We start from the raw sequence: 18,588 nt of genomic DNA on the forward strand, positions 1-18,588 counted from the left end.
CCCAACCGGTCCGGTCTATGCCGGTTCATCGGTCCATGCTGGTCGGATTTTGGGCGTCGTCGTTCCTCTCGTTCCTTTCCTGTCTCAGGCTTCGATTCTTCGCGAATGGGTTCCGCGTCGTTGCTGGAAACCGTGTCCGTCTTGAGGGAGCCGCCTAAGCGGCCGCGCCCTCCTCTCTACCTCCTCCGATGGCATCCTCTCCTCCGGCTTCCGCAGCCACGATTCCCCCATTATCGAGCTCGCAAGCACGTCGGATTCTCCCTCAGATGTGCTCTCGTGCCACCGTCCGGAGCCGAAGGCAGGAGGGATAAGAAGGAGGGCCTTCTAGAGGCGGCGTGGAGCACGGTGCTCGAGGCCATGGAAAGGATCAAAAAGCCGGCGGCTGCCCTTATCTTGCTTGGTGTTCTTCTCACCGCTGATCCCCATGGGGCCCTCGCGGCGTCCGGAGGAAGGATGGGCGGGAGGGCTTTCTCCTCTTCGCCCTCCCGTTCGCACTCTTCCTCTTCCTGGAGCTATTCCGCTCCTCCCAGCTCGAGTTTCTTTTACTCGGCGCCCTATTATGCGCCGTCTCCGTTCGGAGGTGGGTTCTACGTCGGGTCGGCTTTTGGTGCGGGATCGGGGTTCTTCCTCCTTATGATGGGGTTTGCTGCTGTGATTCTGCTCTCTGGGTTTCTCTCGGACAGGGACAGTGATGGAAGCGTCCTAACGGCCACGCAGAAGACCAGCGTCATAAAGCTTCAGGTATGGGCATCCTCTTCCTTGGAATTTCTTCGTTAATGTGGTACAGCCTCTTGCTTTATTGGTTAGGCTCCGTTTCCTTTATTTCCATGAACCCTTTCTTCTGGGGCCTTAGCGGCACTCTCATAGGCCATTACGTTTACAAGTTACAATAGATAGCAATCACGTCAATAGTTATTTATGGTTCGAAGCGTGTGGGAATAGATTAATTCACTTAAACTCGAGGCAGCAATTTATAAGAATATAAGTACCATAAATATTGTTTTCGGAGATTAACATATATTTTGTAAGAATTGTGCATGCATCCAATGGCCAATCGATTAACAATCTCAAAATCTCTCAAACCACTCGTACCTTGGCAGTGACAAGATTGGTCATGGTGTTTAGTTTGTGAAATGAAGTCGTCCAAAATACGGTTGCAGCAGATCAGAGTGATTTATCTGTTGTTTGACAAGAAAATTTCGTCATATAGTACCTGCTATCATGTTTCCTTGTAAGCGTTAGCAGATAACCATTGTTGTGTCTGAGTGTCTCAACAAGTTGCTTGAAAAAATAATCCGGAATAAGGATTTTATATAGGCATTTTATTGATGAAGAATGTGCTTTTAATTCGTACAGACACTCACACTGCAAGACATTATTTTGAACTTTGTAGGTTGGCCTATTAGGCATGGCACGATCATTTCAGAGGGATCTTGATAACATCGCTCAAGCTGCAGATACATCTACACCAGAGGGATTGAATTATGTTTTGACAGGTACTACAAATCTATTTCAGTAGGATATTATGATCTTAAATTCAACAGGGTGTCTGTTGCTTTCACAACATTGTTTTGATGCTTCTTTTTCTAGTATTCTTCTCTGTGTATATCCACGTGGCTAACAATTTCCTAAAAATGATTTCAATAGAAACTTTGGATAAATCTAAGAAGCTCATGATTTGATCGCTCCTTATTTAGTTAGTTTCATTAATCAGAGATGCTTTGATTCTTTGTTGATTGATATTGTTGCTAAATGACTAGTCAAAATGTTATAACCATATGTTATCTTGCGGATCAATCCTTTAAAATTCTGGCTTTTCAAAATGTTACTGTACCACTGTAAAATTAGTCAGCATCAACTAACTTTTCCTTTTACAACATTTTCAAGGGGGGAAAATCAGGTGGATGGAATAAGTCTCTTTTAAACTGGACTTGTCCCTTTTAAACTGGACTTGTACTTTTTGTAAAATCACATGCATTTGTAATGAACTAATGGTATTTCTTTTTCCTCTTTCTACTTGCCATAGTATAACTACAATAAGCAGTCACAGTCATGCTTCTGAACTATAATTTGACTACATGGTTTTTATCTTGCTGTTGAGCTCTAATGTAATACCAGATTCAATTAAATAAATCTAAAAAAAATGTAAGTTGAAGATTGTAACTTTCCTCCCTATTTTTTTCCTATCTTCTTCCCACCTTCCACTTTTTCCAAGTAGATAATCCCTGAGAATTTTTTTTAATTTTAAGATTGTGAAGTTATTCGCATCCATTTTTCTTTGCATAGCAATTTTAATCGTGATAACTGTCTTCAACTCCACAATTTACCTAAAATGTATCAGGTTATTTAATGTTCATATTTTCTGGTAATAGTATTAGGACTAGGTAGCTAAATATACTCTCAAATAAACCTAGTAGATTGGTGTATTGCCTCAGTCTTCTTTAACTACATAGTTAATTAATTAGTTAATTTGACATTGATGAATGATGCATATTTTTATTTGTAATTTTTAATTAACCTTCCTTTGATGCTATTCTTCTTGTGTTCTAGAAACAACATTAGCTTTGCTTCGTCATCCTGACTGCTGCATTTCTGCTTATTCTTCTGTAAGTAATACTTCAATTTGTTGAAGTTCAATTTAGTAAATACGTACTAACTGCAATTCTGATGAAATTCTCTATGTGGTGCTAAGCTAATTTGGCATCAAAATAATAAGCATTTGCTGGCTTAATATTATTATTCTGTATCTTGACATATTCCTGATAATCAAAGGACTAATTAAGATTTATGGTCGATAATTTGAAAATCCAAACAACAAGAAATCGAATGCTCCACGAATCTATTTTCCATCTCTGTACCTGAACTAGAATCTGGGAAGAGAACACAATCACTAAAACAAGAGCAGGTAATTTTTCTCGTGGAAAAACCCCTCCAATTTAAAGAAATGAAGAAAACCATAACAACAAATAATATCCACTGTCCACTCTTTTTTGTTGTTTTTTTTTGATAATCTAGGTATTTAGGCCTTGGACTCAACTAGTCCTAGAGGCGGGCAGCCTCCCCCATAGGTTCGCCTACCGAGTAAATTTGGAAGTGCGAGCGGCTCCTCGCCCAACAGCTAACGTCTTAGATTTTTTATCCCATTGGAGGAAAATGCCCTATAATGCACCGTAGTTAAGATTCGAATGGTGGATGGGGGGGGGGGGGGGGGGGGGGGGTCGGCCCCCACTATCCACTCTAGATATATCTGGAGGTGTACTACAACTATCATTATTAAGCATTTTGGCAAATGAAATAACCAATTTTAAAGACAAGGAAATTTCTCAGCAAAACCTAAAGACTGAGATGACAATTGCATGCATTACTAACAATCTGTGGAGAACTTCAAATTGGATCACCACATTTTAAAATTAAAATGATCAACACTAAGCCATTTCTATGCACACACAATTTTAATTCGATGGGACATATCAACCTGAATCAGAACACTTGATGAAAATTGGCTGCAATAAATTCAGATTCCCATATGGGCTTCACTTGGGCCATCCTCACATAGAGGGAAATCCAACCCAACAAAAGCTTGTGATTTGTGCTCTTTATCTAAACGATTATATAGAGAGAGACATACACAGAAAAGTACTCAAGGGTAAGTATTACTTGCTTAAATTCAACATCCATCCTTTCTTGAGAAATATAGATCGCTTGCAAGATTTTTTAGAAAAAACTTTATAAAGATTCAAAGATCTTTGATTCTTGGAATTTCTCATTCTAAGTTCTAACCTGTCTTTGTGTCAAATGAGTTATTCCTTGCATTCCATAATAACCCAAACATTTATTTGCTATTTGAAATTTAAAAGGTGGATATAAAGCGAAGTATAGAAGATGGGGAGAGACGTTTTAACCAGCTTTCAATTGAGGAGCGCGGTAAGTTTGATGAAGAGACACTGGTAAATGTGAACAGCATTAGAAGGCAAAAGACAAGTAATCTAACATTCAAAGGTTTCAGCAATGAGTATATTGTGGTATGTACAGTTCCAAAATTTCTTGCTCTTATAATTTCTCAAAAGATTAGTGCCTTAGTTCACTTTGGGATCATGAATTGCAGAGTAGGTGGCTGTATTCCATCATTTTATTGACTAGCTAATTCTTACATCAAGTAATGCTCTTCTTATGTTGACATGGAGCTTGTATTTGTATGTTTGTGATTTTCATGTAATTTGGTATGACTTGCTTTTGTTGGTTAATATTTGGACAACTCAGATTTGACCTTACTTCCTACCACGTAGAGGTGTCAACTAGCCATGTTGGGGCCGGGTATGGCACAGACCTAATGGGCCCATTTCTTTTCGTATCTGTCTGAGTTGACTCTCGTTTTACACCTATACTATCATGTTCCTTTAGTTTGGCTAGTCATGTAACCTACACTTTGTTAGGCTCGATAGCACGGTTGAGTCTGTCTTCCAGTTTGGCAAACTTCACGTCTCACTCTTCCACTTTGCTGCACATATTTTGTCCACTTTTAATTTTTTCCTGCAAAGTTTACTTTGTCTGTGCATATGTGAATGCTACATGGTTTTCATAGTTTGCTGGTGTAGTAGCATTCAGTCATGTGATGATGACTAAGAGAGCAGTGTGTGAAAGAATAAAACCAAATGCCTTATTTATTGTCTCTTGCTAATTTAAAAGAGAGAAACATAAAAATGTATTTCAAGTAATGGTGATCCTCTGCCATGTGACAATAAGTAACTACCTTGGTCTTATCGTGGTCTCAATAGTCCTCAAGCTATAGGCATATTTACCACAACCAATACTGCCAAAATTTGTTCCTGAGACACGCATGGCTTCAGTCAGTCATGGAATTTATCATTGTTATTCTTGTCATTCCTACGATTTTTTTATGTTTCAGTCTACTAGAAATTAGTCTCTCTTACATGTTACAGGTTACAATTCTGGTTGCCGCTGAGGGTGTATACAAGCTTCCTGTCATCAACAGCAGCAGTGACTTGAAAGAAGCACTGCAGAAGCTCGGTTCCATTCCTTCAAGCAAAACATTGGTACACTGTCCATTTCTTAAACATTCTTGCGAACACTAGCTAGTATCTTAACGTTTCACTGTTGTTTAAGATGTTTTTGCACAATCTGTTTTCAGGCCGTGGAGGTCCTATGGACACCTCAAAATGAGAATGACACGCTTTCAGAACGCGAGCTACTGGAGGATTATCCATTGTTGAGGCCCCTCTGACATGACCGCAAACATGCCATGATAAGGCGTATGCCCTCTCAACTATATACCCGTCTGAGTCATCTCTTTTGTTTAATTATATATGAAAGTTTGTTCATAAGATCAATGCAAACATGAAATACCTCGGTAATTCTGATTGCAAATTACAATATTCAGTCCATTTATACTTTCTACGACGTGTTAAAAACATTAACATCAAAAGGACACTTGTTCATCTTTCATCCAAACGTGGCACAATCGGAATTCCAACTTTCCGATCTCCAAGTTTACTGGTATTTTTCGTAGAAGATGACCCTGGTCTCCTGGTTTCTTTTAGGGGTTCGATTCATGTGAATCGTCGTCAACAGTCCAAAGATATGGGACTCTCAAATTGGTTGGAAATTATCATTTATTTAAAAAAACACTCTTCCAAATTAAATATAAAATTCAAATAAAATATCTGTTTTATTTGTTAATCAAACTAAAAAAGTAAGTATTTCAAATTATTTCCTAAACATGGTAAAGAAAGAAAGAAAGAAAGAAAGAAAAGGCCCATAGAACTGTATGAAGGGCGATTTAGCGTTCATCTTAGATTCAAAACGACAACTGGCCGGTTCTATTAGTTTCAAAGTATTGACTTCCTGAAAGGGTCAAGAAGTAATTAAGTTTGACCAGATCCATTCATATAGAAGAACTAATTAATTAAGGTTCTTTTTGAGTACTACGGAGAAGCTAGCGTGACGACAACGTGCTTGATTGGTTGGAAGCAGCTGAACGATGGATGAAGAAGGAAGTCTGCACGAGACACAACAGGTGACTGGTTGTTGAAACAAGCACACAAGGAAGAAGGATATACATAAGAAAACTTAATTAATTAATAGACGTATCTTGTCTATTAATTGGAATTAATTGATTAGCAGGTTCACGGGATTCCGGTCGCTTATCCAGCGAGCTCACTCACGGGTTAAGCTAAGCTTTCTCTGTCGTCTCTGCCTGCCCCAACCTCAATCTCGTCTACACCTCCTCGATCGTCCTCCTCAAGCAGATGCACCCAACCGTAACTCGTACGTACCTTCGCCTTTGCACTCATCTAAACCCCTCCATTATCCATATATGGATCGTCAAATATCTAAGCATATGCATAACCACTGTATATTTGAATGCATGCAAGTTGAGACGTTAATGGACGACGATTGATGAAACATTAGACACCCCAGTGACACTGAGCGTTCCAGACATAGACGATCGTATGTGCATCTCTTCATGCATATCCTGCCATCAAACGCATTAATTAATCAAAGAAGACGACGATTGTTTCCTTCATCTGCTGGTTTATGGATAATATATGCATGCCTTCTAGTACACTGCAACTCTGTCGCGTTACTGTCTCAGAGAGAGCTGCTTTTCCCCCCTACCCGATTTGACAGCCCCCCTCCCACCTCCTTCTCTTTCCTTATCAAATGACACTTCTACCCCTTTTCTTTTTTATTTTTTTAATTTTTTAAATTTTCATTTAGTTTTGTTTTTTAAATTAATTTTATTTAAAAATAACTTTCATACTTATATATTTTTTATTTTATTTAGTTTTATTTTTTAATTAATTTAATTTATTGTTTTTTTCATCGATACAATATTTTTTTTTAATTTTTATTTAGTTTTATTTTTAATCAATTTTATTAATTATTTGTTATCAATACTTTATTTTTAGAATTTTATATAAATTTTATTTAATTTTATTTTAATCAATTTTATTATTATATTTTTATTTTTATATAATTTTTATTTTTAATTAATTTTATTTATTATGTTTTTCATAATACTTTCATTTTTTACTTTATTATTTTTTAAATTTTAATTTTTTATTGATTTTATTTTTTTATTAATCAGTTTTTTTATCAAATTTTTTTTATCAGTTTTATTTTTTTGAATAATTTTTTTATATGTTTATAATCTTTTGTTTCTTTTTAGATATACATTTTAGGAGTTAATATTTATAAAAATTTTAACAAGTATAAAAATATGGATCAAAATAAAAATTATATATTTAAAACTAACAAAAATACTAACAATTAACAGTGAACACATTCATAACACACATTCATAACTTAGGAACAAACATTTTTTTTCAAATGAAGAGTACATGTAATAATACGAAAAACATGAAAATATATAAAAATAGAAATTTTAATCAATATTGCCTCCAAATTCTGCTCCTGATGCATTTGGTGGTGGTGTACCCATTACTTCGTACATGTGTCAAGATTTGAAGGGTGAGTAATTTAAGGGGAGGGTTTGAAATTACTACGATACCTCCACTAGTTATGAAGTGATTGATGCAGACTGCATCCGTTGTAAATTAGTGATCATATCTAACAAGATATTCTGTATGCAAAAAAAATCTAAGTAAAGGTCCTTTTCATAAAGGATGATCATACAAATTAAATCATTTTTCACATATGGAGCGAGAGAGAGAGAGAGGCAGTAGGTACTGTCTGTCTATATATTTAATATTGGGCAAAAATATTCCCTTCCTTCGTGATCATGTTATTAATCAAAACTCAACGACACGATTGCATGGCCTGTCACTGGCTCTCCCCCCACTTCATGACGCTCACAGGCTACGATCAAACCGTTGGTAGCTTTTGTTACCTGTCCATCCCCATCCCATGCATGAAACCTATGAGCATGCACGCCATGAACCTCTTCTCCTTCCCTCCGCCGCAGGAAATCCAACACGTCGTTATATATTAACTTCCTCCCCCTCTCCATCCCTAATTAGATATTATCCGGTAGATAGACCGAAATCGGCGATGGCCGGCGAGTCCTCCGATCCCGGCGGAGGCACCCTTCCGCCGGAGCAAGGCCTGATCAAGTGCCCCCGCTGCGACTCCTCCAACACCAAGTTCTGCTACTACAACAACTACAGCCTCTCCCAGCCGCGCCACTACTGCAAGGCCTGCCGCCGCTACTGGACCAAGGGCGGCGCCCTCCGCAACGTCCCTGTCGGCGGCGGCTGCCGCAAGAACAAGCGCTCTTCCAGGTCGTCCTCTGCCTCCTCCACCACACCGCCCCGGATCTACCCCGGAGGAGTCTCCGGTGGCCTCGATTTTCTCGCCTCCCTGCCCTTCTCCAGGCCGCCGGCCAACGCGCCGCACGGCAGCGCCGTCCCTGTTATTGGATTTGGTCACTACCCGACGTCCTCCGCCATCCGCGGCTACGGCGACGAGGGCGGTTTCTCCACTTCTTCTTCGCGCGTCGGCGGCGGCATCCATGCGATTGCGAGCAGCAGCATCGCCTCGTCGATCGAGTCCTTGAGCTCGATTAACCAAGACCTCCATTGGCGGCTGCAGAGACAGAGGCTCGCCATGTTTTTCAACGACGCGACGCCGTCCTCGGCGCTCGCGACTCCGACGCTAGGCACCATATCGTCTCTCGACGACGAGATATTGGAGCTCGGGAACAGTTCGGCGGCCGCCAAGACCTGTGGCGGCGACGGAACTCCGGCGTGGTTCATGGAACCTTCTAATTACCGCGTGCGCGTGCCCGTTACCGCCGGGGACACCACATCGGCCGACGCCGCTGCTATGCCAACGGCCATCAACAGCGGCGACGGCAGCGACGCCGGCATTTGGAGTGGAAGTCCGTGGCCGGCATGGAGCCTCGACATGCCGCAATTTGGCACGCTACCTTAAGAACCAATTAAAGCAATGCAGGTATAGTTTTACATCTCCATTTGTATAATTTCAATTAATTGCTAAATCTATAATAAAAATTTTAAATTGTAATAACAATTTTAGCAAATATATATATTGTTCATATTAAATATGCCATGGATAAGTTTGTCAAAATTAAAGTTAATAATAGATTTAGTAATTAATCATTATTACTATTCGGACTTCTGTTAACAATTAGGGAGAATTGAAAAAAAAAAAAATGATATAGTCAGTCGTATTGACTTAATCCTTGGGGTGATCAGTCTGGTCCCATGAAAGTTTTCCACCGACTTGGGGTGACCGGTCCGGTCCCACGGAAGTTTCCCACTGGTCATCACGGTAAATCAAAAAGCGCATGCAATGGCCAACCCAGATTCCAATCCTTTATTGCAATCCCCATTTGAAGGAAAATTCCTGCAAATACGTCGTAGTTGGGGATTACAACTTGGGTGACAATTAGGGAGAAATGAAGCATCTTGATCGAGAGGAGAGGACCATAATTAATCCTATTTAAGTTCTAATTACAACGGCTGGGCTGGCTATTTCATCATCGATCCGTACGTAAATATAGATATTTGTTCATTCTTCAAATTCTTCTCCATGATCTTCAAGTCATTTGTAATAATGACAAGCGATCGATGAGTGTTTGATTAATTTATTGTAAATTAATTAATTAATGACAACGTACACAGAAACAGTTAGCTGTCATTAATCTTTAATCAGCTTAATTCCTACCGTCCTCGTGCTTCAATTGTTAATTAAAAAAACACTTGCATTATGGTTAAGTTTTTTTGTTAAATAAAAAGCACATAATATAAGTAAATATACTTGCATTATGAAAACGTATATTGTAATAAAAAATACATTCGCCCTACTAAAAAATTAATAAAATTTTGTTAATATTAATATGGATTTGTAGCCTTCACATCGATTTGCATGGTTTTATCCCTTCACAAAACTAAGAAGATGACATCAAATATAATAGAAATTATTTTGGAGACTTATTTGTACCGTAGAATTTCAGAAAAAATATCAAAAAAATCATAAAAATCATATCTAGATTTAATCGAATAAAATTAATTCAAAATAAAAAATAATACCTTAATAACAATTAAACAAAGATTTAAATAGTCTCAAAATTATAACAATATAAAAGATAAAAATAACCTGTAAAAATTATTTAAAATTTTTGAAAAGACTTTAAATGATATTTTTTTAGCTTAATACTGGATCATTATGAATTACACTTGATAACGAATGTATATTTCTGATCAAACTTCAATTTAATAGATTAAAGATTTCGTAATTCAATCTAAATAAAAAATTATAATATCTCAAAGCTCGGATCCTTGCATCACAAAACTTTTCAAGTTTGGAGTGCCACTGTGCCATGATTGTGTTGGTAAGCATAGCACGACTAAACTGTATTGGCATGATTGTGTTGGTAAGCATAGCACGATTAAATTGTATTGGCTGCTAGATGTTTACGATTGATCGAACATGACCATCAAGGAATATGATCATATCGTATTTAATTCTAGATTTTTTTTTTTCGTCAGGTTACGATGATGTTGAAAATTTTAATTACTTGCTCCACCGCTGATAGTGTTGCATAGAGTAATTCACAACTCAAGTTAAAATCATAAAATTACAAAGTAGTCTGTGTAATGAAAATAATCAGTAAATTAAAATCAAAACTAATTTGCAATTATATTGTGATCAGAATAAAACATTTCAAAATCAATTGATAAGAGGCGAAATATTATGAGTTACTAGTCTAACAATCTCAATCAGAGCTAATGGATATCTATATTGAAATATGAATTAAGTAAAAACATTTCCTAGTCACTTGTGCAAGTATTTTCAAAATTAAAAATTTCATTGTTTGAAAAAATATATCTTTCATCAAATTGATTGTAGAACCAGCAAAGCACACATATATAGTTGTATGTAAAATAAATTAAATCAGCGAAGTTGAGACTTGACATTTTAGATGTGTCAGTTCAAGAGAATAAAAAAAATTTGCAGATTTTAAGTTTAGTTTAGATTTTTTTGGTCTTTAGTTCACTTTAGATTTTGATAAAAGTCAATAAAAGCAAGCAATTTGTTCTGGATATAAAACAAGCAGCAGCACAAACAAACAGGAATATAGTTACCAAAACAAATACAAGTAGTAGCATAAACAGATACATAATATCAGATCTTGAGCATTCTCAAATCAAATTTATCCAAAAAAAGGTCAAAATTATCGACTTGGAACAAAAAACAACGTCAAGATTATCCAAAACACAGTGCAATCACTGTACTGTTCAAATTAGCTAGATGAGTTGATCGATAAGGCAACTGTACAAAAGCAAATTTTAGATGTCAGAACTTCTGATCTCAGATTACTGAGATAATGCCAATTTACAGTTAATGTGCTTTGTCTTCCACTGATATGACTTGCATTCCCCCAAAGAAAAAAAAACTTTAATTTTGCTCTCAAGAATTCTCTTGAACGAAGCTTCACATGCTAAAAAAGTTGAAATGACTTTACTTGGAAGGCTATTTTCTAGACAAAAGTCTCGAGGGGACAGTTTATCAAAAGTCTACTGGCCTGAAAACCTGTAAGACATGTGAGTTCAGATCCTTGCAGATGATTGAAATTCTGCAAAAGTGTGCATGTTTAATGATAAAGAATGCTTTAGCAGCAGAGATGTATGTATCATGCATGTGCGATATATCAACATTAAGAAAAGGACTAAGACAAACGACAGAAATATTGGGCATGCATGTTAATTATGCAAGGCCCTCCTGCACAATGATGGAAGCCGATCCAAGTAGAAATGATGAACAGGTTGAAAGAGTAAAACCATCAGGCTCTTTCATGGGATGAGTACCCACAGCAGCAGTTGGCTCCCTACTTTGAGAAAGGCCCAGTGGGAGTCGAGTGCAATAATTCCCACTGGTGCCCAACTTAGCACAGGCAGAGATAGACAAAACTAGCTAGTGCCCTTCCTGCTAGATCTGATGATGGCACACATCCTTTGTTGTCCTTCATATTTGTCCTCTGCTGGTAATGTAGCTGTCATTCTCTTAGCTGCTCGTGGGAAATCATAATCAAGATGCAAATTGTTATAAAAGCCAATTTGGCAACTTCCTGATCACCAGCATTATTCATCTACTGTGTTCAAGCTCTGTATCAAGCAAGTCGATTGAACAAGAAAATAACAGCTAGCTAGCTGGGACTTGCTCCAAGAACCGCTTGATATCTATGCCTATTTTTCGTAATTATCAGACGAAGAATGGGACCAGAAATCTCCCCTGAGTGATTGCATAATCTACAAGACATGCACAAGGTCAGAAAGCTCACCTCGACTGATCAGAATGCCAGTGATGCAAGGATAAACAAATATGGAATTCCTGTACATTTTTCAAGATCTCCAACGAAAGAGACTAGATACAATTCTTCATCAAGAATATCTAAAGTTTTCATTCATTCTACTGGAGAAAATTAAAGAAAAGCAGCACCATGCAGACAATTGTAGGTGCCTAATAACGCCAGAAGAATGCGTTCCATGCTTGAGCTTTGGTTGGTGGAAGAGGACAAGAAGATGATCTCTCAAGTCACGTGTGGAAGGATACAAGTGCTAGAGACAAGAGATTACACAGATAAAATACACAAGCCGCATGTTATTGGAATAAGTATTATACACTAATATACAGATAATCCCCACGGCCGTGAACTCTACTTGTAGCTAGGGATGCTCTACAATGCAACAGAATTAATATATCCATCCATGATCATGATCAATCATTGTGCTAGAAATTAAAGAAAGAGCAAGCACGAGATCATCATCTCCCATCAAGGGTCATTCTCCCATGAAGAGTCTATGAGCCTTTTCTCTGACTGTTTGTTTTTTCATGCCGACAGAGCAAGCTCCAAAACGTATCTTCAATTCACTGATTGATTTGTCTACTAGCATTTAATTAGCATATTTAAATTCATTTATTGCCCATATTTAGCCACACCTCCATTAGTCTTCAATACTTATCCTTTCACAGCGTTGTCTTTTTCTTTTTCTTTGGTGCAACACGGCTGTTTTTCCAATGCAATAATTCTTGCTCTAGACTATATGTGATACGTTCAATGCATGGAATATTAGATATGATTAAGTGTGGTCCTATACAAGTAGTATCCATATGAGATATATAAAAGAAAATTTTCACACGTTATTTGTATGTCTACTAATCTATGCTTGTTTGATTTCATGTTGAGTTAAATCTATTGTTAAAAAATATTTTAACTTCTTGGTCTACTCTAAATTAAAAATTAATCCTTTAGAAAAATACTCTATGCAATGATTGGAGTATTTAATATTAGTTTGACATAATTTAAAGTCCGAATTAATAAAGTTGGATGCAATATAATGGCATTAAAGTGCCAATAGCCAAAAACAAGAAACATAAATTGTTATTGAACTTCATTGCAATTTCTTTACTTTTACTGTTCTCTTAGTTAAGTAAACACAGCATTAGAAAAAAGGACTGAAAAAAAAATTCTCTATACTCTTTATATATTCTCCCTTTATCAAAGCAAGATCGCTAGTAACGGTTACATATGGATCACAAAACCTCTGAACCAACAAATTTTTTCGAAAATCAAATAAACAAACATTTGCCCAAATGAATATTCCCCAGATCTATAGTACTACTGACTGTAATTTCCATCGTAAATCAGTAAGTATATCAGATGCGCGCCGCAAATGGTCCTCTGTATATTTTTATCGATGGAGCGTGGAGATGTTAATTTAGTCAAAGTTGTCAGTGGAGCAGTTGACTAGTGAAAGATTTGGGGGGTATAAATACGACAGCACAGAAAGGTCAAAGTTGATTATATTGATGTCGTAAAGAGCAGACTTCGAGCATAATAAACTAGCTTTAATCATGTTCTCCATGATTAATCTACTCTATGCAGATCAGGAAGTTCAAAGTCTACGTTATTACTTTACTCTGTTCTCCAACTGCCAGGTTAGTAATTAATTCAGAGACAGGAGCGCGGCCTAGTTTGAAATTAGGCATCTGACGCTAGATTTGCTCAAAACGGTCAAAGACATCGTGGATGATTATGCTGGAAGTCAAATGAGGGGTGAGGAAGTCTGCTAACTCTCCGTGAAAGGTGGCAATTCTGTGTCATCAGCTTTCATCCTCGAGGCCTGCAACCATGTGTGCGCAACCAACAGCAGCTTGTTAGTCTTATGAGACGAGGAAAGAGGCAACACAGAGCAGAGCAGAGCACAACACAGACATTACCTGCTCTGCTCTGCTCAAACACGTTCATGCTCCACTAGCTGCCTCTGCAAAAAGATTCGTGAATCCTGGTAAAGGTCCTCGCAATGGGGATGATGATGAGGATGACTGATGGGGGGCTAATCGCTCAGCCCCGTGGTAATGCCTGCCATGATGATGCTGGCTGTGCTCCTAACCGGTTCCTTTTCCCACCAATCTTGTCATTCGAGCTCGTCCCAAAAAGAATAATTGTGCGATCAACGTAATGATTCCCCTAATAACGTGGGCAAGCTGTGCGTACGCAACGCAACGTAACTTCTCTCTTTCTCTGCCATTTGAAATTTGAATAATAGATAATTAGGCTATGATGGTGTTCGATCGAATACAAGAAAGAAAGAAGGCCTGCCGGTAGCCTCAATTCAAAAGCTCGATCACACGTACGTATCCCCCGTACGCGTGTATCTACGCGGCCACAGACAGAGGAGAGAATCTCTCGCCATCGCGATCCCTACAAGAGAACCAAACGCCCGCTACAGTCCAAGCAAACACTGACTGGTTTTTCTTTTTTGCATGGGAAGCGTTGGGAACGTAGATGAAGCTGTTCTCACGGTTTTACTAGACTGACTTCTTCTTCTTCGTCGCGTTGGGGACGACCTCCAACTTTTTCTAGTATTTTAACTGAAGATTCTGAGCGAGTTTTGACCTCGGCAGTCTGTGAGGCGGTGCCAGGTGAAAAAAAGTTCAACGTTCTCTCGCGCTGTCGGACAACGTGGATGGTGTGCGATGTTTTCCCACGGTGAGAGTTCAAAGACGACGGGAGGGAAGAAGCAGGGACGAGAGAGAGAGAGAGAGAGAGGGGAGTGGGGGAGGTGGCCGGTGGGCTCCATCGACGCTACGCTGGAAAAATTAAAGAGCATTCGAATCCGTGATCTGGCGTGTCGACATGCTTTTGGACCGCCGTCGGGACCCACCTCTAGTTAGGTACGCCGACGCCCGCCGAACGCTCTCCGCTGTTCGATCCTCCACTCGCAGAAGGACGACCGTGGAGATCGATTAACGGCGACGTCCAGTGATCCCGCTGTCACGTAACGGCCTCCGTCAGTTCTGATGGTCAATAAATTCCGTCTATCTCGCAGTCTCTTCTCTCTCTCTCTCTCTCTTTCTCTACGGCGCGACGACTCTCACTTCGCTGCAGCTTTACGAGTCTCAATCGCCTTCTCTGATGAAAGCTTGAGGGAGGCGGTGAGTGTCGCGTTGCTGTTGTTCTGCTAGCCGTTCTCGGTTCGACAGACGGGGATGGAGAAGAAAGAAGGCAAGGAGAGGGAGCGCATCGAGGCCGTCCTCAAGATCTTAAAGAAGCAAGTTCCTCTCACAATGAAGCAGGTTTTCAATCTCACTCGTGCCTTTAATTTCTTCATCTGTTCTGCGTGCTCTTTCTTATTTTGTCGCTTGAGTGTGGCAGGAGAAGTACTGCAACGACGCCTGTGTCGAACGGTTCCTGAAAGCCAAGGGAGGCAACGCGAAGAAGGCGGCGAAACATCTGAAAGCCGCCCTTTGCTGGAGAGACAGCGTCGGAACGGGTTCCTTCTCTTTCCCAACAGCCGCCTCTTAGCATTTGAAATCTTTTTCGTTTGTTTTCTCAATTCGTTCAAAAAAATGAGGCGGCAGCGACGCTCGCTACTTTTTATGCATCAGCGGGCTCTCCTGCTTTGCCTTTTGAGCTAACCGATACTTCGTTTCTTTTGGACTCAGATCATTTAATAGCCGACGAGTTCTCTGAAGAACTGGCCGGTGGTTTTGCTTACGTCGCAGGTCACGACGGCGAAGCCAGGCCGGTCGTCGTAAGCATCTGATACATACCTTAAACTCTATTCGATCACACTACAGAAGTTTTCAAAATCCGGGACTGTGTTGCAGGTTTTCCGCATCAAGCAGGAGTATCCAAAAACTCATTCGCAGAGATTGTGAGACATATTCCTCATTCTACTCTCTGTTTTCTTTTCCGGGGCATTATTGATAGCATGTTTCCTGCAGGTTTGTGCGCTTACTGGTCTTCACGCTGGAAGTGGCGATCTCATCCATGTCCAGATTCGTGGATCAGTTCGTGATTCTTTTTGATGCAAGTACGTTCATACTGACTGTTAATCACCGACGAATAACGCATTAACATCTCCTTGGAAAAGATAATTAGTGATTAATTATTAAAAGTATCCACTGGTTTCTGCCCTGTTGCAAGTCAAAAGAGCCTACTGGGGCTGCTCTGCTCTTGCGGAGAGCTGTCTCCCGACCAAAACAAAACCTAAACATCAGGCTCCAGGCACTGACCTTAATCACTCTATTGATAGACCAGCTTTACCGTATGTAATCGTGTTTGTTCTATGCGAAGACAGGAGTACAGACTTCTTGTTCTATTCTGTACACCAGTTTCTCTGTTTTTGGTTTTTCAAAACAACAACATTTCAAATTGCAAAAAACACAAATTTGCAGGCTTCTTCAGGTCGGCGTCGGCTTTCCTCAGCTTCCTCATGGGCACTCTCAAGATGATCTACGACTACTATCCATGTCGTCTTCACAAGGCTTTCGTCATCGATGCTCCTTCCCTCTTCTCCTATCTCTGGAAGGTATTGTTGATGTTTTTACCGTGTCATTTGTTGAAACTCTTGTTATGGTTTTGATAAGTACTGACGCAGGGTGTTCGTCCATTTGTGGAACTGTCCGCGGTCACGGTGGTGGTCTCGTCACTCGACTTTGACGACTCGGTTGAGGATGCCGTATTCGGGTCTTGCCCGACGAGGACGGCGTCGCTCCGGTTCGAACGGGCGGCCGCCGCCACGGCCTCCGCGAGGGTCGGCGTCTCCGCGTCTTCGCGCTTCTCCTTCACTGTCTCTCACCTAGACTCATTCAAACCGTGGTACCTCTCCACCAGCACGGCCACCCCGCGCGCGGCGCCCAACGCGAGCCCCTCCATCGTCGGCGCGTCCCCGCTCAACGCTCGGTCCTTCTCCTTCGCCTCCCCGGCAGCGCGATCCACTCCGCGCTTCGCCTGGGCGCCCGCGCCCTCCCCGCGGAGCATACCGTCCGCCCCGTGCAAATTCCCGCCGCCAAACCAGCGGAAACCGCCCGCCGCCGCCGCAGCAGCAGCAACTGAGGACGCCGCGTCCTTCGTTCTTGCAGTCGCCGGCGGCGCTGTTCTCCTTCCGCAAAGAGGCTCACGCGGCGCAGAGCCGAGAGGAGAGGGAGAGGGAATCGTTCCTGCCCTACCTCGGGTTCCACCGACGGCCGTACGATGAGATGGTGTACCGCGCGAAGATGCGGCCGCCGCTGGGCGGGCTCATCTCCATCATGTCCCCGCAGCTCAAGCAGCAACAACAAATGCGGCGCAACGCCATTAACATCCACCACCACCACCACCACCAGAAGACGCAAACACTAAACTACTGAACTAATATTTGCTTCTTTCTTAATTTTCTCTTTATTTAATTTCCTTGATGAGATTAATTATACCCCACGTCTCCACCATAACGACCTTTGCGCCGGTGTAATTGACTATATGATCAGAACCAGTTGCCGTTTCTTTGCCATGTAAAAAAATATTAATCTCCTCTCCTGTCGTCAATGTACAGCGCGCATAGTTGATCCTTCAATCCCAGGAAGAATATGTAGTCGACGTGGTAAACAAGGGAAGCTAGTTTTATGAAATATGACAAATTAATTTGAAAAATAACTCCTAGGACAGGATAAATTGAGAACAAACACAATATCTCAACGCAGAGTTAGAAAGATAAATTGAGGGGAAATTACAGGAAAATGTTTCAGCTAGGGAAGTTCCCCGGTAAAAAACTTAAAATTGGTGGGGTGATACGATAGACTGGTCAATAATTAATAAGCTTGCTTGTGGGCGTTGAGGCCCTTGAGGCGGCTCCTAATTCAAAACTTAAAAAACAACAACAAATCTTTAGAAGCCGAGAGAAAGATTCGAAGTTAGGTGGTGTCGATTTAAATCGTCGAGGCTGGAGGTTACAGAGCTTTAGCTCTATCTATACTTGTTTCACTTTATGAAATATTTCCAAAGCATCGCTTTTCTTTCGAGAGGGAAAAAGACAAACAAAAACGGCTATATGGGAAGCTTGGCATCATTCCCCCGCTCAAAATTTTTACAATTTTGTTAAAACTGGACGAAACCCAGCCTGTTAATCCGGATGCTAAAAAACCATTCAAAATTGGTCAGATTTTGTACTCCAAAATGTAATTGACAGACAAACTCAATTAGCTTCGATAAAAATCTACCAGACAGCGGTTGCGCCATTCAAAAACAGAGGTAGCTCGCATGGAGGGAAGCTTGTGCAAAATGAGATTATCGCAGGAGGAGAACAAATGGGCAGAGTG

The 18,588-nt window shown here is 40.3% G+C and overlaps 2 protein-coding genes and 1 pseudogene across 2 annotated transcripts; all 3 read left to right on the forward strand.

Moving 5' to 3' along the window:
* The first annotated feature begins 33 nt into the window (after positions 1 to 33).
* LOC141828614 (FLUCTUATING-LIGHT-ACCLIMATION protein 1, chloroplastic) lies at positions 34 to 5,456 on the forward strand. The gene is made up of 6 exons (XM_074716066.1): positions 34 to 741; positions 1,394 to 1,496; positions 2,551 to 2,606; positions 3,858 to 4,022; positions 4,941 to 5,054; positions 5,150 to 5,456. The coding sequence occupies exons 1-6, from the start codon at positions 106 to 108 to the stop codon at positions 5,240 to 5,242; spliced, it is 1,167 nt and encodes a 388-aa protein (XP_074572167.1). The 5' UTR covers positions 34 to 105; the 3' UTR covers positions 5,243 to 5,456.
* Positions 5,457 to 7,999: 2,543 nt separating this feature from the next.
* LOC141825962 (dof zinc finger protein DOF5.7-like) lies at positions 8,000 to 8,946 on the forward strand. The gene has a single exon (XM_074713226.1). The coding sequence runs from the start codon at positions 8,032 to 8,034 to the stop codon at positions 8,911 to 8,913; it is 882 nt and encodes a 293-aa protein (XP_074569327.1). The 5' UTR covers positions 8,000 to 8,031; the 3' UTR covers positions 8,914 to 8,946.
* A 6,412-nt stretch (positions 8,947 to 15,358) lies between these two features.
* LOC141826706 (uncharacterized) lies at positions 15,359 to 17,795 on the forward strand (annotated as a pseudogene).
* Positions 17,796 to 18,588: the final 793 nt, after the last annotated feature.

Source organism: Curcuma longa, chromosome 4 (assembly GCF_044706935.1).
Source record: "Curcuma longa cultivar G26 ecotype Majalengka, Jawa Barat chromosome 4, ITB_CL_G26_1.1, whole genome shotgun sequence".
In the NCBI taxonomy this organism is placed as follows: domain Eukaryota; kingdom Viridiplantae; phylum Streptophyta; class Magnoliopsida; order Zingiberales; family Zingiberaceae; genus Curcuma; species Curcuma longa.

What these genes read in the sequence shown, in the direction of transcription:
- LOC141828614 (XM_074716066.1), top strand. Translation starts at nt 106, where the DNA reads ATGGGTTCCGCGTCGTTGCTGGAAACCGTGTCCGTCTTGAGGGAGCCG. An exon ending in ATTGAATTATGTTTTGACAG is followed by an intron (nt 1,497 to 2,550) that starts GTACTACAAATC and finishes CTTGTGTTCTAG; the next exon opens with AAACAACATTAGCTTTGCTT. An exon ending in TCAGCAATGAGTATATTGTG is followed by an intron (nt 4,023 to 4,940) that starts GTATGTACAGTT and finishes TACATGTTACAG; the next exon opens with GTTACAATTCTGGTTGCCGC.
- LOC141825962 (XM_074713226.1), top strand. Translation starts at nt 8,032, where the DNA reads ATGGCCGGCGAGTCCTCCGATCCCGGCGGAGGCACCCTTCCGCCGGAG.